Below are 24,824 nucleotides of genomic sequence, written 5' to 3' on the forward strand. Positions count from 1 at the left end.
TAAATCACTTTTTCCATCAATTTGGAAATCTCTAACATTTAGTACAACACTCAGGTAACAATACTAAGAGTCAATCTGTCCAATGAATTTATTCAACTGAATCCTTCAGTTCCTCAAACTATGTTCTTCTCTGTTTCTCTTTCTTATTCTTCCTCATTTTTGTCACCGAACTGCTTCAACACTGTTCAATGTAGAAACTGCATTCAAAGCTGAAGACTTTCAGCTCAGTGAGCACATGATCACAGTATCTTTTACAATTGGGATCTTTCATTCAATCTGAAATATTTCATGTTCTAAAGGAATTTTACCCAAATTGAAAAAGTTCTCTTCAACTTCTTCTTACTCTATTTTTATTCTTCATACATTTTTTTTTTAAATAAAAGCAGTTTACCTCAGTAAACAGACTTAAACATGTTGCACAATGAGCCTCATGGCATTTATCATTTGTTTGCTGCTTTGTTCACATTCTCTCGTAAAGCAGCTTTCAGGATGAAGTAGCTGAGGATGGAGGTAAGAGCCCCAGCGGCCTTTGCCTTGGTCCTGTGTTGTGTGTGTGTGTGTGTGTGTGTGTGTGTGTGTGTGTGTGTGTGTGTGTGTGTGTGTGTGTGTGTGTGTGTGTATTGCAGGTCCTTGGCTGGGTGTGGCTGAGGAGCCATCATGTTCTTGGAAGCTGTTTGAATCCACCTGCTCAGACACCAGTGTGCCAATCTCCCAAGATGCACCAGGCCTGTTCTTGTACCTCAGTACCTCACCGCACTACTTTAGCCCTTATCTAAAACTAACTTCAACATCTCGCCTGCATTTATTGATCAGTTCTTTCTTCATTGCCAATGCCAGCTCATTATTTCCAATATTGGCACAGTTTCCCTTCCTTGTTGTGGCCATACTTACTAGGCTTGTCTTGTGATTATTTCTTTTGAAAATAGAATATTTAATAAGACAACATTGCCAAAGCTAAATTACCTAACATTTCATTCCATGAAAGCTTTTTAGATGAGATGAGAGAGAGAGTATTATGTAACTCTATACACACCACTGGTCTAACCGGCTGCATGAGAGTATGCACACTGGCCCCTGCTGAGCTTGTTCAAACAGAAACACACACACACACACACACACACACACACACACACACACACACACACACACACACACACACACACACACACACACACACACACACACACACACACACACACACACACATTTGTACTTCTATACTTGTGGCAGACCTGGCATAATCCATAATCTGAACCAGATTTTACACTTGACCCTAAAAATCTGCAAACAGCTCTTTGAAGAAGTCATGCCCAGATAAAATCTCAATCTCAAAGTCTAAAACTACTGAATTACAAAGTTGTACAAACACACATGCATACATACAGAGAGAGAGAGAGAGAGAGAGAGAGAGAGAGAGAGAGAGAGAGAGAGAGAGAGAGAGAGAGTCATGAGCTAACATGTCCTCCAGCCTGCAGTACTTCTCCACACAGATTGAACATGTTGTTACCAGTTCCAAAACCACAGTTAACAACACACAGTGATATAACAGCTGGGTGGAACCACTGAACACAACTGTTAAATGATCCAATGAGACAATATGATGTCACAGTGGTGGTGTTTGCATGTGTTTGTTCAGCATTACTGTGCACACAGTCGAGAAAGCAGCCTTACCCAGCCCCCAGGTTTCTGTGTGTCAGCCTGTGGCTGAATAAACACCACTTTATTTTAGAATATGCACCATGAATCAAGGCAACTGCACTTTGTTGTAGAAGCTTAACTCCACGATCCTTCAGCCACACCTCTTCCATGTCTTCCATGCTGTAACTAAGGCTGCAATTATCATTCTCTTTGTGGATTAATCTGTAGAGCAAATCCTCACTGGAGAAGCTGGAACCAGAGAATATTTGGCATTTTTGCTTGAAGAGTTACTCAAACAATGAATAATTTTCTGTTGACCAACTAATCAATTTATTGACGTAGTTTCATTTCATCTGAAAAACTCATGTATCACTTTTAAGCTTCAGGGCTTTTCATGACTGGTTTCACTCGCATGGAACAATCCTAGAGAGAAGTCCAGGACTTACTCAACTCAATACTATCAGACAATAGAGCTGGAAACCTATGGAGATGACTACATCAGTAAAAATACTGTTTGTTAAATAATTAAAACAGAAAGCAAAACAGCAGTGAAACACATGACTTTATACTTTCTCAGTAACCAAGAACCAAAAAAGGAGCCCCCCCCCCCCCAAAAAAAAACAAGGACATTAAGGAGTTAAAAAATAAAATGATCTAATGAAAAATAAGCAGAAGAGCAAGTTTGTAATGTATTTTCCCAACTTTTTGTACTCAAACATTTCTAAATGAAGTTTTCAGTAATGTTTTTGACTTGTTGTTCGACTTGTTTTGGGGCCTCAGAGATATAAGGTGAAACTGTAGAGTGGAGTGAAACCCTCGTCCATATGAAAACACATCAGTGTTTAAAGATGTCAAATACACACAAATGTACACCTCCTCCAGCTGTAAAACATAGTTAATACTCCGTGTATAAACAGACCAGTGGTCGACTTGATCATGGAACATCAAGTTAAGTAAACTTCAAACTGCAATAATTTACAAATCAAAACACACCACGTTCATCATGTGATGAGTGTTAGAGAACAATACTCGTGTTTTTACGTGTTTCACACCATTAATTACAAACCCTGTGTGATTCCCTCCTTTATTTTTTCCAAATCCTACATCAGTCTGTAGATTGTTTCCCTTCCTTCCAGGCAGCCATTGATTTCAATTCATTTCTATGAAAACAACTTGCAGATCATTAGCCAACATCATGTCAGGCCTGTTGTTTGTCAGAGCTGTGTTGTAACCATGTGGTAGTTTCGCTGAGTGTGAAATCTGTCTGATGTGTTCCAGTGCTGGTAAGAGGCTCCAGGGTTTGAGATTTGGCAGTCTGCTGAAAGGTGTTTCATCAGTAAGCTATGCTGAAAAATCAAACCTGGTGGACAAATAATAAGCTACTGTGCAAATGAGCAGGAGAACCATGGGAGTTTGGTCTTGTCCTGTTCTGTTTTTCCAGTTTAGAAAACAACGTCTGATTCAGTGACAGCAAAGACTGAAGTTTTACAAAAGTAGTGCTAATTGCAAAGTGATTTTATTTTACTGAACAGGTGTTGGTGATTGTTTACCCACTATCTGCCTAGACCTCAATTCACTGCAAGTCCATTTTCAGAGGCGAATGGCTGGAAGGAAAACAAAAATGTAAAACTGATGGATGATTTGAAAAGTATCAGGAGTGGACATATCAACAGAGATCAGATGTGCACAAGTGTTAAAAAGCAGCAGTATCACCTCTGCTGCTGACTGTCCTGTGAGTGACTCACAGCTTCAAACTGAAACTGGAGCTCACGTTGCCCTGTGGCCCACCTTTTCCCCCCTCTCACAACAATAACATCAGACAATCTTGCTGAAATCCATTCCGCTCTGCACAAATGTCTGCAAATCACCTTTTGCTCCAAGCTACCACACGACTCAAATCCGGTTTTGGTGACAGTCTTTTGTTTGGCTTTCATATCCAGTGAAACTGACAGCTCAGGTGCAGAGACTCATGCTCCCTGTTGTTACAGTTATCTGGACTCATAGTCATTGTTGTTTCAGTGGCATACACTGACTTATAGTGGTATATTTCAGTTAACTGTTAACTGCTGATCTGCTGCCATGTTCCACTGTCAGACACCACTCTCCACAGCCAGGTGCCACTTCAAACTGGTAGCTTTGCCGCTAAAAGTGTCACGGTCAGACAAGGAAGCAGCACAACCAAAGTCACGTGTGTCTTTGTCCAGAGTGACTGCAGACTGCATCCCTCTTTTGTGGAGCAGTCTGTACTCCAGCAGAGGAGGGTAAGTAAAATTAGATGTGCTATAAACAGCTGATATGATAGCTTGAACTCTGGTGGTCTGTCATCCTCAAGACAGGTTTGATACGGTCAGCAAAGCAAATTTCTATGTCAAAGTCAAACATTTTGCTCAGATTTGCTGTCCACTGACAGAAAGAAATTTCAGCACAATATTTCTGAAATATATTGTAAATACTATCTGGGCCCTTGTACTGGAGGACAGACAGACCTGAGGGCTGATGTCATGCTAACAGCTAAGTTAGTGGAGCTAGTGACAGCTAAATATTAGCATTGCATGGTTAGCATAGTGAGCTAGTAGGATTATATAAAAAAAATAATTACAAAACTATATCCTTGTTAAGCCATATGTGTATTTATCTATATGTACAGTATGTGTTGGAATGTTGCAGTAAACGTCCAGCGACACCGCCGGCCACTGAAAGGTCAAACGGTCAGTCTTTTTTCTTAATGCCAGTGGTTCAACACTGACATGGCATTTACCACTTTAGGAGCTCTCATGCCTATCTTGATCAGTTAAAACAATGATGTATTTGCCCAGTTCATGTGACAGCTTTCACACCAGCCCAGTAACAGATGTGTGGTAACACACATCTGAATGAGCGACGCAATCTGCCCTGATCACGACAGTCAAAAGCAATTCAAACTGCGGTCTTTGTTTGCTACTCTGTGTGCTTTGGCAGTCCACACACATGAGAAGCATTGACGTGCAGCGTAACCAGCTGTCAGACTTGGATTTCACCACGCAAATAATGCAGCACGTCACTCGTCATGCTGCATTAATCTCTTATTATACTCGCCAATCAATGACTGTCAGTCTGAACCTCATGTTTACAGTTCTCGGCTTGTTCACAACAACTCAATGTGAACACAAACCCACCAGATTAAAAAGGCAACATCATATCATTTTCTTCCCGTGGTGTGCACTAAATGGACAGAACTACAGGCGTGAGAGTGCAGGGGGCTGTGTCAGTGGATTATCAGCCAGTCATTTTTTCATTAATTACAGCCCAGTAAGCTCTGTGCTATTCCAGCCATTTCTTCTTGGAGTGAAACCACTTTCAGAACGCCATGTGAACCAGACCTTCCTGTTTTCCAGGAGTATAAACCTGACAAAGCTAACAGCTGGCTGCGTACCATAAAGTGCTGAGGACTCTGTGGTCGCAATGTTTGGCAATCCGGTGCAGCACGGTGAAGCCGGACATGAAGTCTCATCTGTTGAGCGGGGACGAGTCTTCCCCTGTCTTCCCATGGTGTGGAACAATAGATCACTGGTGTGAAAGTGCAGGGGGCTGTCAGTGTCAAGAACCAGTACATACCTGTGGGAGGTATCTGCCAGTGAGTGACATATCATTAAAACCAACCAGGTTTCAGAACTCTTCAAACAAAATCCAACTTCATCCATCAGCTGAGCTTTTTAAATGGAGGAGTCAGAGTGGTGTCCGTGAAACCGATGCAGCGACTTGTGTTTGAGGAACGCAGCGATCGACGATGACCTTTTGACCTTCGTCGTGCCTGAAATGGTCAGCGGCCTCTCTCCTGAGGAAGCTGAGGAGAGGTGATGCCGCCGACGGTGGCGGCGACGCGGTTCCGATTTGGAGCCGAGGTCTAGCCTCCCGACTCCTCCCTCTCTTTTCCCAGCAGCCCGCGGTGGCGCTCCCAGCAGCTGGAAGACTTCTGGCGACATGGTGCTGCTCAGGTACTGCCAAGGCTTCTTCCCCGCTGTGTCCCTCAGCCTCACGTCAGCGTTGAAATTTTTAACCAGCAACCGCATTATGTTCTTGTGGCCATGGATGGCGGCGATGTGGAGAGGCGTGTAGCCGCATGCTGACCTGGCGTTTATGTCAAAGGTCAAACCAGCCTTTTGAACTCCGTACCTGAAACCACAGCCAGAGAGAGCAGATCAGCGCCAGGCCACAGTAAAGTATCTTTAATTATAACTGCCTTTGATGGAACAAATGAGTTTCACAAGCTAACGTAATAAAACTTCTTCGACTACATTTTGATGTTATAAACAAACTTGTTAAGGTCTTTTTTTTCTGCTCAATCAAAATAAGAAATTCTATATAAACCGGACCTTCCTGTTTTACAGGAGTAAAAACCTGACAAAGCTAACAGCGAGCTGTGTACCATAACGTGTTGAGGACTCTGTGATCGCCATGTTTGGCGATCCAGTGCAGCACGGTGAAGCCGGAGATGAAGTCTCGTCTGTTGAGCAGGGACGAGTCCTCTCTGAACAGGGAGTAGATGTCGGGCCAGGCACCCGCGGCCCCCTTCACCAGCCAGGTGTGCTCCTTGGGCTCCAGAGGAACCACTGACTGATGACAAGAACACATGCAAGGTTTGGTAATGACAAAGACAGTATTTTGAGTATAACCTTTTTATACTTTCTACTACATATACATACAAGAGAGTCCAGCAGGTTTGAATGGGACATTGTTAAATCTCACCTGCCTACTGGAGCCTTCATGATGAGCAGTGGAGGAGGAGGCAGCGGGGAGGCTCCTCCTCCCTCCTTTCCCCTCCATCCCCTCGTCCAGGTCGGCAAGGCTGTTGCAGCGAGGTGGCGTGGAACAGGACGACAGCGAGGAGGACGACAGGTTGTAGCGAAGGCTGAGTGAGGAGGAGATGAGGTGGAGGCGGTTCAGACGGGCCGCCTCACTTCCTCCTCCCTTCCCCTCCTCCTGGAGAAGCTGGTCGAGGTTGGCTCCCAGGCTGCGGCACATCCTGTTCCTCATCTGGCTGCTGAACTGCCTGGTGACCGCCGGGCGCTGTCGCAGTGGCGGTGTAGAGATGGAGCCCTCGCTTGACTCTGCCTGCTCGCGGTCATCATATAGATCACCTGTGGGGTGAAGTGAAGGTCTTTAAACAGGCTGCGTGCTACGACACGTCATCTCAACACACAGCCATAGTTCAAACCCTGTCTTCTTCCATCTCCTCTGCACACCTGCTTCACTGCTTCACCTGGGCGGGCTTTCCTGTCCGTTGATTTCAGTACGACAAACAGACATGTGACCTTTCGGTTCCACCATGTAAAGGTTCAGAAAAAAAACTCTTTTAGTTCTTTGGTGAAGTCCAATAAACTGACCTGTGGAGCGGTTCCACTGCAGCACCAGAGCTGCGGGCTCCTGGTCTTCAAGGAGATGGCCTGTAGAGTGATGCCAAGGCGCTGTGATTTTACTGCTGGCATGATGCGTCGTAGACTCAAACTTGGTCCCTCTGGCCTGCTGGAGTACTTCAATGCTCGACCCACCCCGAGCATTACCTGTTGACAAAGAGGGATTAGAAGGACGTCTATTTTCTGCTCTCTCTACATCTACATTTGCTTTTCTTTTCAGTGTTTCCATTCACAGATTCTGTCTCCTGATAGTGCTTAAGTATGTTAACCAAAAAAGATAGAAAGACAATTTACTGCTGTCAAAATTAAAAAGCAAACACCAGACAAAAGGGAAAGGGAAGTTGCTTGTTTTTGGATAGAATGTGAATGAGATACAAAAAAGTTTACATTTGTAAGCACTTTTTCATGATGGTGTCAACCTATAATAAAAAACTTTTCAGGTCAGGTTCACAATCTTGTCTGTTTTTTCTTTGATCAGATACAAATTGGTGAATTCGGCTGTATTCTATTCAGTTAAACTTCTTGTATCATTGCGTGTGTTTACACCACATTTAATATTTGAGGTGTTGGCTCAACAGCTGGACACTGTAGTTTATAGGATTAATCCACAGTTGCCGCTCTCATGCGTTTTTAAGGCAGCAGGAGGGTGTGTGTGGAATTGAGTCAAAATAAAGTACAGAGCATGTATTCATGGTCTTGAGAGACCCTGTCAGCGCAACAATGGAGTCCGATGACACAGAGGAAGAACGTGTATCAGGCTTTGGATACACATAAAATACTTGTTAGTAGGATCATTTCATTACTGGTTTTGCTCTTTTGACGACAGTTGTTGACAGTGAATATAGATTATCATTGCAGTACCTGTTCTGGCCTGCAGATCCTCAAAGCCGTCCGCCCATGCTCTGGGGGAGCCTGATGGCTGCCAATCACTGCTGGAGGGGCCGGCGTCAGATGACGGGGAGAAGATGCTACTGTGGCTAGATGACAGCCGCAGCCTCTGGCTCTGATCCAGACCCTGCCCGGGCTCCTGCTGGACACCTGCAGCCTGCGAGTATCTGCAGTCCATGTGGACGTCCCGATGAGGTGCCACCTCTGTGGCTCGGTCTGGAGATGGCGTGAAGCGCTCTGCCTCCAAAGGCAGGCTGCGTCTGCTGGACATCAACCCTCCTGGAACAGATCCAGGGTCCAGGCCAGGCTTGGTCCACTGTCCTCTCTGCCTGACCTCTGACTCCCAGGTCCTGCCTGGGTCACCTGGGGGCAGCGTTTGCTCTTTCACAGTCTCAATGAAAATCTTTGGAGGCTTCCTTCCTGATGAAGAGGAGGAGGAGGCTACAGAGGGTACAGGTGGGTCTGTGATGCATGGCGAGGAGGCAGAGACGGTCCTCTCCATGTCTCCAAGCGAGGCATTCATGGGTCGCGTTCCTCCAGCTGAAACTGGCCTCGTCGGGACCATCTCCTCCTCCTCCTCCTCCTCCTCCTCATCTTCATCACAAGAGACGGCAGATTTGTAGCTCTGCCTGTGTCTGATGCGGCGTGGGGCAAGCTGAGACTGAACGTGATGCAGAGGAGGCTCCTGATGAAGAGCTCCTCCAGGTTGCACACAGGCCTGCCTCTCTCTCAGGGGTTCTGGGACCGGCTGGCTGGTTTGTCCATGGTGTCTGACTGCAGCCACCACTGGTGGGATCCCTGGAGGCAGCTCGAAGCCCACCCTGTGATGCTGAGCAGGAGGCTGAGACAGACTGGGGGCCTTCATTTCTGTTTTCTCTGAGATCTGACTGATCACCTGAGCAGCTGATGGTCTATCAGAAACTTCCGGTGAGCTGGTTACCTGTTGCCGTTTCTGTTTCAGGTTCAGATTTGTTTCCACGTTGTTGTTGTTGTTGTTGAGCACGATCCCAGCCGCTGGTAGGAATGTTTTCCCGGTGGTTCCTCCCGGCGGGGCGGGTGCTGCCACCTCCCTCAGCGGAGGCTTGTACCGACGCTTCTCTGCGGGCTCAGCCGGGCTCAGCTTGGCGTTCTCCGCGGAGGGCTCGGGGTTCTTCCGCGGCCGCAGCGGCCCGGAGGAGCCCCCTTCACCGCCGCCGGGGTCATGTCTTCTGAATTTCCTCCTGAGAACGACGTAAGAGACGCCGTCGACCTGCTGGACTGTGGCCACGGAGTTGACAAACTTTTTGAAGTGCTCCCGGTTCCTTTCCCGGTCTGCATGGTCCCGAATAAAGTTTCTGAAGTGCAGAAGCAGGTCCGCGTTTTTCACCGAGCCGCCGCTGCTCTGGATGAAATGTAACACCGTGTCCTGACTGAGGTCTGTGGCCATTCTGCTCTTCCCTGGATTTGCTTTCTTCCTCGCCCTGCTGGGCTCAAAGGTCGGTGAGTTGTTTCTGTCAGACAGGAAGAAAGTCCCGCCTCACCTGCTGCATTCCTGCAGGTAACCCGGATGTGCCTGACTGATGGACAGACAGACATTGTTAATGCTGCTGTTACACTTTGACTGTTACAGGAGCTGGATGGAGACATCATCATGGTGCAATGATTGAATATGAATCATCAAGGAACTATAAATCAAATATTTTTGATTTGTGAGTTTTTTTTAGACATAAAAACTTTTGCAAATGTCTCTGAAGCAGCTGAGCTCGAATGCTGTCTGATGATGAGGTGATGAAGTCTTTGCAGTCTTCAGCTGAGCAGCCTGTATGTCCAAAAGATCAGCAAATGATCTCATTCTGTGTTTTGTTTTACAGTGTCCCAGCTCTCTTGGAATCAGGGATGTATTTAACAGGCCCATAAAAAACAAAATAAACTATTTTACAAGTGAAAAAAGTCCACAGCCAGCAGCCTGGGGAGATTTCTATTCTGTGGCGACATTTAAGAAGCACCAATGATTAAAGTTGAAACTTAAATGTCATTGATATGGTTAACCAAATCAATAGCAAATCAGCCATACGAGAAAATGGTCCCTAATTCTCTTGAAAATGCATTTTCAAAATGATTCCACCATAATACATGCTTGTTGAACAACAAATTACAGTTTTAATAATATTACTATGGTTTTATTGCAAATCATTCCTCATACACAGAGCCATTTGATCCATTGTTATTCTAAAATGTATTGCTGAATAGAGAAATGAACCACAGCTGTTTTTTGAGTCCTTAGGGCTGCAGGAAACAAGCTGGAAACACAACACTGACAAACTTCATTTGATATGTTGAACCTGTGAGCAAACAGTTGCTTATTTACATATCCAGCAGACAGAGCGCTACGGCGTCATTTATTTGGTGGCGTCTTGTGGACCCCATGGATTTAAAGAGGCCATATTATGAATGTGTTATTTGTTTTTTTTTGTGTTGTAGGTGGGGGATAAGTGGTGTCGTAGACCTCCTCCTCTGCTGAGGGATGGTTTCTCTATTTTTACATAAATGGCCTCCTTCACTTCTCTTTCAAACCATCTGTCCTCCCTGTCCAAAACATATTACATCCTCCTTGATCCATCCTTGAAAGAGTGTCCCCTGTCTTTTGGGTGGAGGTAAACTGGAATGTCAATTTCAAAATTCTGTAAGATAAGACTTTATTGATCCCACACTGGGGAAATTAATTGTTTACAGCCAGCAAGTATTACAAAAGCATCAAAAGCAGAAACAGTGTGATAGAGGGGTCAAGACAAAGGAACATGAGAAAAACACAAAAACACACTAAGACAAAGAAAAATGCCACTCGTATGGCGACATTTTAGTGGAAAATACCATCAATCAGAAATGACCAAAAACCATCTACTCCCATCATCAAAGGATAGACACAATGGATTAACTTGGAAAACTGTATATCCATTTTAACATTACAGACTGTTGGACTGTTTTGTCAGCGAGGCCCAATAACTGCACAAGCTAAGGATGGATCGATACAGACCGTCTGTGACCAGACTTCAAACCTGGAAGCTTTTCCACCTTTTTTTAAAAATTATTTTTGTTAGCCTGTTTAACTTAATGCTAGCATGTTGTGCAGCTTATGTGGCTACGCCCAAAAAACTATGTGAAGGTTAAGCATTGTTTGAATTTGTGTTTATGCTACAGTGCTAGCTCAGCTAGCGTTAGCTTGTTGTTATGTGAACATAAATACAAAGACATAAAAACATGTTAACCTATTCCAGTCGACACCTAAAAAAGGCACGGACCTGAAAATGAGCATCATGTGGCTTCTTTACATCGAGTCACTTTTATTTTTTGGTTTCTAATTTATTTTTGGTTTCCACCTCCCTTCTACACACTCCTGAGGGAAATGTCTTTCCTTTTAGTTGTTAAATGCTCCACTATGTTGACCAGCTAGCTGATAACTCTATCTGCTATTTGGTTGTGGGCTGGACAGCTACATAAAAAAACAAAGAGCTAAAAGACATTTTAATCTCAGGAGAGCTGAAGGGAACTGCAGTAATAATTCTGTGGTTTTATCACTGTGAAAAGACCATTTTCACATCGCACACTGTCATTTGCTCCACTGTTTGATCCATAGTCTCCAGTTTAATCAGACTATACTATATAATCTTGAGGATGAACTGACAATTGCTCATTGTATTGTATGTAATGTGTCATAGTAGAAGTATTTAAAATGTGTGTGTGTGTGTGTGTGTGTGTGTGTGTGTGTGTGTGTGTGTGTGTGTCTATGCGGGACAACATAAAGAGGACATGAAATCATTTACAAAATACATTTATTTTGCAAAAAACCAGGAGCTGTTATTTAATCAATCTTCTTACATAAAACAAACATTGAATTTCATTCAATGATAAACCAAAAAAAATGTCTGAGATATTCTGTTGTGCCTCTGCAAATAACAAAAACAAACAAACAAACAAACAAACAGTATTAAACAGTAAAATCTGGGTTATTGATGAGGACATAAGGCAGACTGTGTGCTGTAATGTTTGGAGAATATGACAAAGTGAGAATATTAAAAGGTGCTCTAAAAACTAAGAGTCAAATGAAACATGTACTGTAGGTGTAAAATAAAACAGTTCAGAGTGGAAACTGGTAAAAACATCCACTGATCAGGACTTCAGTGATTGGAAATCCTCTGTACTTTAGATTCCGCACAATGCAGACGCTGTTCATTACACAATAAATATTGATTCTGTGTGATTGATGCTCATTGTGCCATAGGAGTCCACAGATGAGCCTTCATTGGCAGGTGGAGAAATTGTTCCAAAAGAGGAAGAACGTGCTCTGTGAATCAGTTCACATCATCTCACAACATACTGTGATAATGATGAGGATATTTTCTTATTGTGACTTAATGGAGTAAAAGAAAAGACAGTGATGCAACATTTTACATTTCTTTTTAATTCCTCAGTATTTTTTTTATTGTAATGTTGCTATTTTCTTGACTGGAGTTCTGATTTCAACATAAATAAACTCGTAAAGGTGAGCAGTGATCACATGTGCATCCTGTCCATAGTGAGACAGTTTGTTACTGGGAAGGAGGTTTGTCTGCATCCAAAATCGATCAAGACATTTAACCATAATAAAACAACCAGTCAGTTTAATTCATCAGGCAATTTAAATTGATCTTTTGGTATTTGTTGTTCTTCTTGACATTCTGTGGACTTAACATCTGACAGATTCATTTTAAAAAATCCAAACATGACTTCTAAAGTTAGCTAATGGTCGCAGTTGTGTAGTAAAATGCTGAAACTTTGAACAATGGGATGAAAAAAAAATGTCGCTTTTTGGACCAAACTGAACCAGGTTGATGTCTGCACTCATTTCATCCTGTGAAAATCTTTGGAATCTGACTTTTCTTCCATTTTTGACATAAACTGTTTTATCACATCCACCTTTAAAGAGGCATAAGTAGAACAATGTGTATCATTCAGTGTAAAATCTGCTGCAAACAGTAGTCAAACTGTTAAAAAGTGCTACAAGCTCCAGACATACAGACAGTAGTGACAGTAGTAGTGTTACAGTATCATATGCCAGTGATCAGAACAGTTGTCCTGAAGCAGTCACCCTTCAGGTGCACTGATTCTGATTATCTCAAAGTTTGGATTCTTCTCATAGCAGTAAAAGAAAAACAGTGTCACTCTAATTTTGGTGTTCATTTATTCATGTAGGTTGACTATACATGTGCGAAAAGCTGAGCAGGCCTTGTGAAAATCTGAAGATGACAAAATCATGTTTTACTTTAAAAGTGATTGTATTTTGTCTTTGGGAGATAACCAAGACTTGCTCACTTTGTCTTGTCATTAGAAATAAAGAATTCCTGGAGGTTCCTGAAAGCACCATCTGTATCGTTATGCCAGCAGTGCTAATTTTCTGTCATCTTACTATTAATTCAGGCTGCTGTGTAACCAGTCTGTACCAGGATTATGGTCAGTTTTCTGAAACCTCTCAGGCTCCTCCAGCCGAAGAGCACTCGTGTTGTTGGTGAATGCAGGGCCAGAGCTGCCGTGAAGAAGGAGGGTCTTAATATTTTGGAAATGCAGGGGTTTCAAATCTACCTGGAAAATTAAATACAGAGAGCCGATTTTTACATTTGCAGCGTTAAGACGCTGCTCTTGTCTTTACTGTAACACTGGAGTTGTCCTTTGAAGTATTTAATGAACTTCCAACCTGAAAACACTTGACGGCCTTTAAAACCACCGTTCAGAGCAGAGGGTGATTCCAGATGTTGGCAGCAGTCAGTTCAGCCCACGCAGAGCCGATTGCTGATGCTGAGGTGAAGTATAACGTACAGTTGGGTGTTAATAGAATGAGGCACATTAAAGGCTTTTCTTCTTCGTGTGTGAAGTCTGCATAGTTGTTTCAGTGTGAGCAGAGCCTGTTTCAGGCTCGCTCTTCCTTCATGTAAAGTTCCTTCAATTTAGAGCATCACTCGAGCTCCAGATGAGTTTTTAGGGAGTCACTTGTCTCTTCTTGATTTCCCTCCCTTCACTGCCACTTGTAATAATGGCCTGTCTATGACATCACAGTGATGTCACAGTGGTGGACCTGACTGAGTGGGCGGGGCCTGGAATCCCAGTGGGTGGAAGCAGTGGGGGGTAAGGAGAGGAGCAGGGGGCGGGGCTTGATGACGAGAACAGACACGCTCTTGACAAACCCTGAGCCTCTACCAGCTCCTGCGGTAGGCTCTCAGCCAATCGCGTCAGCTGTCCCTCCCCCTGCCGTATGAGGTCGTCAAGATGGCGCTGGCGAATCAGAAGGGAGGGTTTGGTGCTGACAAATCGGCGGTAGTCCTGGAGCTGTGGTTCAGTGAGGTAGCCGGACAGGATGACCTGGACCACACGCTGCCGCCGGTCCAAGTTCTCCTTCAGCTCACGAGCGTCATCAGTTTGACTGAGGAGCAGAGAGCGTTTGTGCTGGAGGGAGTCCTGAAGAGGAGCAGACAACAAAACATCTATCAGCTCATACACAATGTCGTTTATTGCTAATACTGTTCATGTCAACATCCACATGGAAACTACAACCATGAAGCAACACCAGCAGTGTGGTTCCAGGATGGATCGGCAAAATAGACATTTTACACAAAAGACATTTTGACATGTGGGAAAGTGTGAAAGTGTAAGTGTGTAAATAAGGCTGAATTCCATTTGGCTGCTTCAGTTTCAGTTTCACCCACGTGAAGGTGTCTGATGATCAAAGACCCAAAACACCCAATGATCACAGGTTCTTCACTGACGATGTGTCCAAGCCGCATCATCTCCATGTAGATGGTGTTTCTCTAAACTAATAATTCTGTTGTTGTAGTTAGTCCTAAATGATTGACAGCTTTTTTTAATAATATGAACATATGGTGTGATATCAGATTATCTGACATCCTCACTGAGGACAAAGCAGCAGTGTATGAAAGTTAATATTTGATCAGTGAGCTCATTTAAATGTTTCAACACTGTGATGCACAGAAAGGAAGATACAGCAAACATTAACACAGACAGACTTGTTCCATGATCTTTTCATTGGTTTGAGATCATTCATTCTGTGTGTGGACTTCCATGTTACATGAGCATCTAGATGAACCTCTTAACTTTGGCCCAAAATGCTCTCAGAGCTCTCATTACAGAATGTTTATATTACATATAATGCTTTATGTATTATAGACATAGCAGATTTGAATGGGATCAGAAACACAAATGACCTGCAGTTATTAAAGTCACAGGGGATCTAAAACCCAGTTAACATGAGAAGGGTGCAAACAGAATACAGATGGTCAGGCAGGTGCATAGGCACATGGTTAACAGACTGTCAGACAGGTAGATCCTGTCCTGTCTCACCCTCTCCCCTGCTATGTCCTCCTGCGTCAGCTCCCCTCTCTCCAGAGCCAGCAGAGACCTGTCGATCCTCGACATCCTGCTGCACAGAGACAGCAGCAGGTTCACAATCTTCTCCAGGTCTCCTGCAAACACAACACAGTCAGCATCTCAGTCTTCTTCACACACTACAGGAGCATCAGCAGAGCCCAACGGGATCTAGCTATTGAAAAAAAGATCACTATATTGTTTCTTCCTACAGTGACGGGCAGATGGCGTACCAATGAACATGCTGTACTTGTCCCTCTCGTTGGTTTTGAGGCGTTCCTGCACCAGTGTTTCGACGCTTGCCCCCAGCGCCTGGTGACATCTCTGCTCCTCACACAGCGCCTCCTTCTCCTGTCGCAAAGCCGCCACGCTGCGCCTCAGAGCCTCACACAGCTCCACCTAGGAGACAGAGCGAGAAACACACGAATACTCAGGAGCTTCACATTACTGCTGTGAAGTTTAAGTGAAACTACTGAATCAGAAGATGGAGGGGCAGCAGCAGAAGACGAGTTATTGTCTAAATCATACATATAAATGTATATTATATACAAAAAGTCTCTAAAAATAAAGTTACTACTACTGCTACTACTACTAATAATAAAATGAGTAAAAGGTGTTTTACCTTGGTGGTGTTTAGGTCTTTCTCATCTTCATCCAGATTGGTCTCTTCCTGTTGATGCATTGCTGTGCTCTGAGCAGGATCACTGACGCCATCTTGAATCCTAGGAATAAAACAACACTATTTAAAAACCTACGTTTCAATTTAAAATAGTTTGTGGAAAGAAAGAGATAGCAAACAAAAGAAGAAAGAGAGAAAACAATGAAGGGCAAAATAATGAACAAAATGAAAAGAACAGAAAAGGGAAAAGATAGAAAGAAACAAAAAACAAATGAACAGAAAAAGAACTCAAGACACCAAGCAAAAATGGGGAAAAAAACACCAAAAAGATAATAAAATATCAATATAGAGATAATAGACAGATTTAATAATAGATTTTCTCCATTTTTATCTTGTTTATCATGTTTCATGCTATTTCCTCTTTAATATTATATAATGTCTACTTCAATACACAGTAAGTGCAGCCTCTAACCTTTTCATACTTTTAAAATATTCAGTTAATGACAAAATCTGAAATAAGGCAAAAAGCTGAAGATTCTGGTCAAGTCCATTTGTCTATACCAACTCTGGCCACTAGGTGACAGTGTTGTCCAGCTGTCTAGACTGCAGGAAGTCATCTCTCAAATCTGTCCTCCAAACCAAGACTTCAGCCTTTCACAGTAGACGCTGATGCATTTATGATTGATTTACATTGACACCAGTTTTACAGCTCAGATCAGGATGTTCTTTTTTTTTTTGTTAATCCACATTTCTTTTATGATCCATCTGCGTCATGAATTTGGAATTTCCCCTCGTGGGACTAATAAAGGAATACTGAATTGAATTGAAGTTTACAGAAACAGTTGCTGTGGTTGGACTCTCTCCACATGCAGTTGTTGAGACATATTGATCAGGTTTGTCTGGTTTTCTCCTGTCCTGGCTGACAATGCCCAGCCTGTCTAACCTGGCTCCAGACCTCCAGTAGTTCCATTAGATCTGGTGTTGTTTATTCTCTGGCTGGAGAAGTAATCGACCAAATAGAGATTAAAAATAGGGGTATCATCTTTTGTACACAGCTTGCTAGCTGTCCAGCAACATCCAAGGTTTAATCTAATGTAGTACCTGCCAAAACTGGCAGCAAAGCCACAAAACCATACAGTATTTTGCTTCATGATCTTCAAGACTGAGTTTCTTTTTTTTCTGAACCAACAATATATTTGATTTCTGGAAACAGGTAATACACTAAGCACTACATGCAAACACTAATTTAACAAAATCAGCAGCAACAGTAATACAAGAAAACAGTGCAGCTACAGGATGCAAGTTCAGCAGGTTTCACCAAGGTCAAAGGTCAACGCAAAAACACAACCCTCCTGCGACTCTTGACTTGACCACGCACAACAGAGAAATCAGACCTCTAAATAAGTGGGTGTTTGTCTTCAGTGAGGAAACATTCCATTCCCTGAACATCATGTTCACCAGCAAACCAAAACACTGTCAGGATGTCACTGACTTTAAAGGCCACAACGTGCAGACAGCAGAGGTTTGTGATGTTTGTTCTCTGTGTCAGCAGCAGATAGGAGAAGGAGGCTGTCAGCAAACACAGCAAGAGTGACAAATGCTGGTTTACGGGAAGTCCTTTTCCTCCAGTGCTCATCTCATCCCTCACTTACATAAGTTCACTTTCTGCAATTTTGGTCTCATGGCTGCATAAACACACTCAACATGACGGTCTTTATCCGTGTGTTACATAAAGGACTTTAAAGGGAATTCACATTGATCCTCCTCCAGCTTTAAACTACATCATCAGTCTGTGATGCTCAGTGCATTCCAGTGTTGGTTAAGCATGGTTAACCAAGACTGCAAAGATTATTTTATTGAAAAGCTGTTTAAACTCTCCATTTTATTTAGATTTTTTAGCAAAATAAATGAAAATACTCGTAAAAAAAAAAAGGAAAGGAAGAGTCTTATGCTGACACTAAAACTCTGTCTCTTAGTGTATTTAAAACATCACCAAAAATGTGAATATTCAAATTATGTCAGAATTACCTGTCATGCAATTGGCCACTGCCCCTGTGCTGCCATGCTGATTCACCAACCAATCTGCTGTTTGGAAAGATCTCCTCCATTAGCTCCACTGTGGATTTACCCCCCCATGTGTCCAAGAGGGGTGCCAGAGAGCTGTCCTGCAACACCTGTGCACCATGAAAAAGGAAGACTCAAACTATGTACGACAACGAAGGAGGAGTCATAACTGGTAACAGTTGGAGCTTGGTATGACGAAAGGTAGGTACTCTGACTGTGGTAGACTAAAAAGCAATGCTATGGAATCAGAAGAAGGTAAGATGACAAAGATAGAGTCAGGACTATTGAGAACAAAGGCACAGTGAGAACTGGGTACAATGACAAAGTCAGAACAAGTTATGATATCTATCGTCTGAACTGCACATGATGACAAAGACAAGAGTCAGAACAGTAATAACGGCACAGTCAGAATTACAAAGGTACACTGACAAAGGTAAAGACAAAACTACGTCCAGCTACATTTATTAAAGGTAAATGCTGACTCCAGGGACTCACCAGCTGCCTGGCCAGTGCCTCCACTCGGAGCTCCTCAGATGTCTTTTCCCTCTTGGGCAGGGGCTGGTACTCAAGACCTAGGCTGTCCTCGGTTGTAGTGGATGTGGTGATGGAAGTGATGATGGAGGGCTGTGGCTTCAGGGAAGGAATGGAGCTGGATACAGGCGAAGGAAAGACGGATGAAGAAGGACACATTGGATTTGAGTGGAGGATGACTTACTGGTTGGGATGATGGAGCTGGTATAAGTCCACAATGATAATATTTCAATTCAAGTGTAAGTGTGAATACAATTTATAACAAACCTTGCCACAGTCTGGTGTCCAGCTTCCTGCTCCAACTTGAGGGGAGGAGGAGGAGAAGGAGGAGGAGGAGGAGGGAAGTCCTCCATGATGCTTGTCTCTTTGATTGGCGGAGGAGGTGAAGGAGGGGCAGGATTTTGGAAGAAGACCTCATCAAAGTCCTCCTGTGATAGGCCTGTTTCTGCTGGTTGCTGCTGGTCGATGGAGCTGAAGAGGCTGGACTCAGAGATTCGCAGTGAGGACAGGTGCTGCTGAGTGGACGGATGGGAAGATGGCGGAGGAGATGGAGTGGTGCTCCCGCTGTCCTTCCTGTTTGGTGGGGCTGCAATCTGGAAATGCAGTGGCGTTGGCGTCACTGGTGAAGCTCTTTTGGTATTGTCTGTTGAATGGCCTCCTCTCATCTCTAAACTGAAGGCTCTCCCTCTATATGTGTCATTTGCAGAGTCTTCTAATATCCTGGCGTCACTCAAACTGTGTCTCGTCTGTCTGTCCATCACCAGGGTTTCACTGTAACCAGTAGTGCTAACGCCATCACCCGTGCCACTTTCCTGGATGCCTGGGAAGGTGATGGCAACCATGTTGGCTTGGCTGAGCCGCTCGCTAGCCTGCCACTCAGTGCTACCTCCGCCCTGTGTCCCTGATGGGGAGAAAGGGCAGGGAAGGCCAACAGAAGCCGCCAAGGTGGAGGTGCTGTTGGCTCGCTGCCGCTCGCTGTTCCTCTGTCGCTCCCTGCGAGTGACAGGAGTGCGGGAGGAGCATGGGTCTATAATCAGAACAGGAGTAAGGGTCAGAGGTACAGTGACTAAACAAAGTCAACTTTTAAGAAATTAAAGAGGTGTTAATGCATCCTAACATCAACAGCTGGATCAGAGTTGGAGCTAGGCTGATAACCAGCTAAAGTGCAAAAGGTGAAGACTGTTTGCTTTTCAAACCATGCTAATACTGTCCCCAATAAAGGCTTTAACTTTTAACCTCAATGCTCCGCGTCACAAGCAGATTTCAGCTTTTTTTAGCTTTTGTTTTCACAGCAAATTCTTGTAAGCAAGTAGATTTATTTATTTTTAATTCTCATCCTTGACTGGCTTCTCCTTGCAGCTGATGAAGAATCAAATGAAACAGCCAGATAAGGAAAAAATATTTGCTGGTTGAAGCATTAAGTAGTGTGCATGTGCTTTCTTTCATGGAGCTAAGAGGAGGCCACATGTTTGATAGCTGTGTGGGTTTGAACATGTTTTTCTTACTTTGGTCACTTTGCGAAGGTCCTGCAGGCTGGACGGTGTTCAGACTGTTCCAGGTGTGTTGAGGAGAGATGAGGCTCCCTGATGCCTGGATGTCTGCAGGTCTGAGAGACAGACAGATGAAGAAAGAACTGAGGAAAGGGAGGAACGTGTCAACAGACAGATATTCAGATAATTCTAATGTTCGCTTAGCTTCATGTAACTACGGCCACTTTTCAGACCGTAGTAATTACGGAGGTGGAGGTAAGGTAGACACCACCAGGACAGACTCAGCCTCTAAGAGGAGCTAAACCAACAGTTTGTTTTCCCGTCTCCTTCATTTTGCAGCTGAAATAAACAGTACAGTCTGTAGAGGGCGCTGTGTCCTGCATTAGAAATGTCATCAACTTGTCCAGTTAATCACAGGGATCGTTAAAATTTCAGATGGTATGAGCTGATTTTTAAAGGCCAATGCTCTGTAAGCAGGAGTGGTGCATTCATGTTCCTGGTCACATTCAGACACCAGACAAGCACAGAGAATTCCTGAGGGGACCCCTGACCTTCACATTCTGAGAGCAAACATATTTAAGAGTTTTAAGTTAATAAATCCCTGAGGACCAGAGCTGGTATGTTGTTTATTTTTCTGTCGCTGTGCCAGGGAGTTTTCTCTGCTTCCTAAAATTCCTCAGTTCATCCCTCATTAAACTCCTCTTCTTCACTCCTCCTCCTATTGAACTCTTCTGAACTCTTCCACTCCTCTTCAGTCCTTCTCCTGTCTTTCCTGTCATCTGAGCCATTGACTCCTTAGTCCCCTTTCTTACCTTCCTCCCTCCTCTTCCTCGCCTCTCAATCACCTCTCACCTATCTTTAACTGCCAGGTCCCCTCTTCCCCTCTTCTCCTCCTTTCATACCAAGGAAAACTCCCTCCTTCCTCCCCAGGAACTTTCAGAAAGTCTGTTGTAAAGCTGGTGGAATTTAATTTTGGACCATTTGAAGAACAAAAATAAAGATGTGAATCTGTGAAAACGAAAGTTATTTCATAAAAGCTGTGATTTGAACTGAACACTGTGAAATGAGAGCAAAGAGGAGAGAAAATCAAGATGATTTTACTTCATTCATTCATTCATCCATTCATCCATTCATCTCCATCCTTCACCCCATTCTCCCTATCTTTTTCCTCCCACCTTCCCCCTTTCACCTCTTTTCCTTTCCTCCTCCCCACCTTCTTGTCCTCTTTCTCCTCTCTCTGTCCTCCCTCTTTCCTCTGCCCTCCCTCCTCTCCTCTGTGTTTACCTCCTCACATTTTCTTTCTTTTCCTCAGTTGTTCCACCTTTTCCACCTTCTTTACATCCAACCTGTCCCTCCCTACCTCTCCACAACTGTTCCTCTTTTTACCTCCTCCATTCTCTCCCTATCTTTCCTTCTGCTCCTCCTTGTCAGCATCTCCTGTCTCCTCTACTCTCCTCCCTTCTCTCCCTTTACTTCCTCTTTTCCATTTTCAATCTTTGTAACTTTTCCCTCATCCTTTCTTCCTTTCACATATCCCTTTCATGCCTCCTTCCTCCTCCTCCTTTTTCTCCCCCTCTTCCCTCTCCTAAACTTCATCCTTCTTCTGTCGTTCTCTTTTTTCCTTCCCTTCCTGTATTTCACCTTCTCCTTGCAGTCTCTTCTATTCCTCTCCCTTCTTGGTCTCCAACTTGTAACCTCCCCTTTCATCTCCTTCCTGCTCACCTTCTCCCTCATTCCTCCTCACTATTCCCATCCCTCATCTCCTCTCCTTGTTTCCTTTCCACTTTCCTCCTCTCCTCTCTGTACAGCCCCTCTTGTCTCTTTCTCCACCTCTGTCTTTTAACTGCTCCCCTCCTTCACCTCCCTTCATCTATTCGTCCCCTTCACTTCTCTTTTTCCTCCAGTTTTTCATCTTCTCTCTTCATCCCCTTCTTTCCTTCACTTTACTTGTCCTCATTCCTTACCTCCTGTTCTCTCTCTCTCTCTCTCTCTCTCTCGTGCCAGCAGCAGGGCACATGGACTCATAAGGCCACAGTCAGTTTTAAAATAGCAGAGCCTAAAGCACACACACACTGGCTGACTGTTAACAGCCTATTATGGAATGGAGCTAAAATATCGGCACAGAAATGATCTGAATTCCCATGATCCCTCAGTTCTCCTGCAGGAAACAAACAGCTGTCTGACATCTTGCTCAAACTATTTAAAATGAGTTGTTTCAGAACAGTGAACAGAACGACATGAGAGAAGAGGAAAGACGACAGACAGCTGAACAAACCTCCAGCCAAAGACGTTTTTAGGGGTTTTGTATAAGCGCACTTGTTACATGCTAAGAAAGTTTCCTGAACTTAACTGACAGACATGATAAATGTGATGACAGGGCAGGACAGGTGAAAGAAAACAAAGGGAAAAACTTGGTCACATGGTCTGAATGCAGATGTGACATACCTGTCCTCAGCCACAGAGCAGTGTCCAGGCACAGAGGCGAAGACACCAAACATCCTGAAGTCACCTGGAGGGAAGTCCTGGAACACACCGACAAAGATCAGTCTTTACGGCTGCTTTAGGAAGATAATTCCACTACTTCTCCTCCTCTCCTTATGGACTTATTCAGTGATTTTATCTTATCAAAGTGACACAATCTCCAGCTCCAGATGGATGATTAGAGCTTCACTCCCACCTAAATCTGTCCCAGCATACTGAGAATTTACACCGCGCCTTTTCAACATAGACCCTCTTTTTCTCTACTACACCACAACACAACTATTTGACTGCATGTGGTGAAGACAAATTTGATTTATTATCACCTACATTTGTATACTTCAATAAGGGTAACATATGATAGTTATCATAAGAGTAATTATTGCACATGAGCTGCAAAGAATAAAATCATTGTTGATATCTCCATCTTTTTCTCCTACTTAACTCACCTTTAAGGTGAGAGTATAGGTGTCATGGTAGTATATAAATGAAGATGAAGTGAAGTGAAGTAATGCTTTATCTATAAAAATATAGAATTTGGTACAGATTATGGAGAGTTCTGCGACAGTGCACAAAATAAAGATCGGCTAATCATTTAAACTACTTTATACCGTGCTAATACTTGAGTTTTCATAGTACTAGTTTGACATTTTGGGAAATATGCTTCACTTTGATGTATAAAATTCACTTTGCACACTCTCATGTCTGTGCGTTAACTACTGAACTTGAGCCAGCAGGTGATGAGCTTAATTTATCATAAAGACTAAGAGCAAGGGAAAACAGCTTGCTCATCCAAAAGTAAAAACATCTATCAGCCAGCACCCCTGTTTAATTCATGCACAAACCTAAGTATGAAAAAAGGCAAGTTGTGGCTTTACAGGGAGTCACAGGCTGAAACTATTTCTTGGTATGGCACCAGGACTTCCTGGAGTCTAATCACTGGAGGACCCAATATCAATTATTACTGGAAACATTCTTATCTATATTTGTTGAATTGTGCAGTAAGTAATATCACATTACATGGTATTTTATTCTTCTTCTTATTATTATTATTATTATTATTATTGTTGTTGTTAAGATTGTTATTATTATTTTTCAACTGCTCTAAACAAAGTCCCCCAGGTGAACTTCATTTTATTCTAACACAATTCGTGTTTGTTAGTCATCATACATCATCAAGAACTGTATAATAGCAGCTACAGAGAGACATTTTGTTTCATTCAGAGCTCACAGAGCTGTAACTGTCAGTTCAGATTTTGAGACTTAAAGGTAATAAAACTGCTACGAATCACTGTGAGTGTACAAAATAAGGTCTTCCTCATCAATAGAGCCCTTTTCGGGGGGGTTGGACTATCTTCAGAAAGCAAGCTTTCTAGCTATGAACACTGAGTATTCCTGTTTCTGTGCCTCTGACCCATCTAAAAAAAATAATAATCCAGACTATGGCATCAGCAACCATCACATGTCCGACCACAGACCTTTTCACACAATAAAAGCACACACAAAACAGGCCTGAGGTCTGCTGCTCTCCACCACAAACTTTAACATGTCAGTGTAAGAGCCTCTGTTTAAACACAGATTTTAAATGTGCATAAAAAAACCTGACTGTCCCATTCCATTACAGACTACACACAGATTACATTGATCAAATGCATTAAAAAGAAACAATAGAGCTGTGTTTTATGCAGTTCAGAAAATTGTCTTTCCTGATACATTCAAGGGCATTTCAAGTTCTCTGTCATCTGCTTAACTTTAAAAATCCGAAGCAGGAAGAAGGATTGTCACCACCCTGCGGTGAAATCTATTGTTTAAAGTAAGAGTGTCTGTTTGTCTGACTGAACTGTAATGATGTTTATGTGATACGGGCTGCTCTGATCACTGAAGGAGATAGAAGACAAATTCATCTTTTACTGCATTCTGTAGACATGTGTATGATGTATGCATACGTGTGTGTGTTATCTTTGCCATCATCCACATCGGACAGCGCCCAGCCACCATCTCCGTCTCTCTGGCACCTCACAGGAAACTTTGAGGATTCTGGGTATTTCCTTTGTGACTCAGGGCCAAATGTCCATTAATGGCTAAATGCCGTTGAATAAATGGTAATGCCAAGAGGGCCGTGAATAGAAGAGCCTTTGGCAATCCATCCAAGTTGTTGATATATTTCATTTTAGACAAAAGTGGATGTCAAAAAAAAAGGTCAAATGTAAAATCATGTGAATGGTGAGATAGCATTTTTACATTGGCATTTTATGACGCAAAGAGGGCGTTTTTTTTTTTTTGTTGTAGTCTATCCCTGTTTTCAAAATCTGCTACTGATATTTTTTTCCTATG

General features: G+C 43.2%; 2 protein-coding genes across 4 annotated transcripts in view; both read right to left on the reverse strand.

Annotated features, from left to right (window-relative positions):
• Positions 1-5,330: 5,330 nt before the first annotated feature.
• LOC139348927 (ankyrin repeat domain-containing protein SOWAHB-like) lies at positions 5,331-9,345 on the reverse strand. The gene is made up of 5 exons (XM_070989349.1): positions 7,893-9,345; positions 7,002-7,178; positions 6,364-6,755; positions 6,044-6,231; positions 5,331-5,790 (listed from the first exon to the last, which is right to left on the reverse strand). The coding sequence occupies exons 1-5, from the start codon at positions 9,343-9,345 to the stop codon at positions 5,331-5,333; spliced, it is 2,670 nt and encodes an 889-aa protein (XP_070845450.1).
• A 2,413-nt stretch (positions 9,346-11,758) lies between these two features.
• The window catches only part of shroom3 (shroom family member 3), a 65,298-nt gene continuing 52,232 nt past the window's right edge, over positions 11,759-24,824 (reverse strand). For all 3 annotated transcript variants that reach the window (XM_070989363.1, XM_070989362.1, XM_070989364.1), the window contains 9 exons: positions 22,458-22,534; positions 20,028-20,128; positions 18,790-19,549; positions 18,487-18,640; positions 17,956-18,101; positions 15,931-16,030; positions 15,542-15,707; positions 15,285-15,406; positions 11,759-14,384 (listed from right to left, as the gene is read on the reverse strand). In XM_070989363.1, coding sequence (XP_070845464.1) covers positions 13,980-14,384; positions 15,285-15,406; positions 15,542-15,707; positions 15,931-16,030; positions 17,956-18,101; positions 18,487-18,640; positions 18,790-19,549; positions 20,028-20,128; positions 22,458-22,534 — 2,031 coding nt within the window. In that variant the 3' untranslated portion in view covers positions 11,759-13,979. The remainder of the gene's footprint in view (positions 14,385-15,284; positions 15,407-15,541; positions 15,708-15,930; positions 16,031-17,955; positions 18,102-18,486; positions 18,641-18,789; positions 19,550-20,027; positions 20,129-22,457; positions 22,535-24,824) is intronic.

Source organism: Chaetodon trifascialis, chromosome 20, assembly GCF_039877785.1.
Source record: "Chaetodon trifascialis isolate fChaTrf1 chromosome 20, fChaTrf1.hap1, whole genome shotgun sequence".
In the NCBI taxonomy this organism is placed as follows: Eukaryota; Metazoa; Chordata; class Actinopteri; order Chaetodontiformes; family Chaetodontidae; genus Chaetodon; species Chaetodon trifascialis.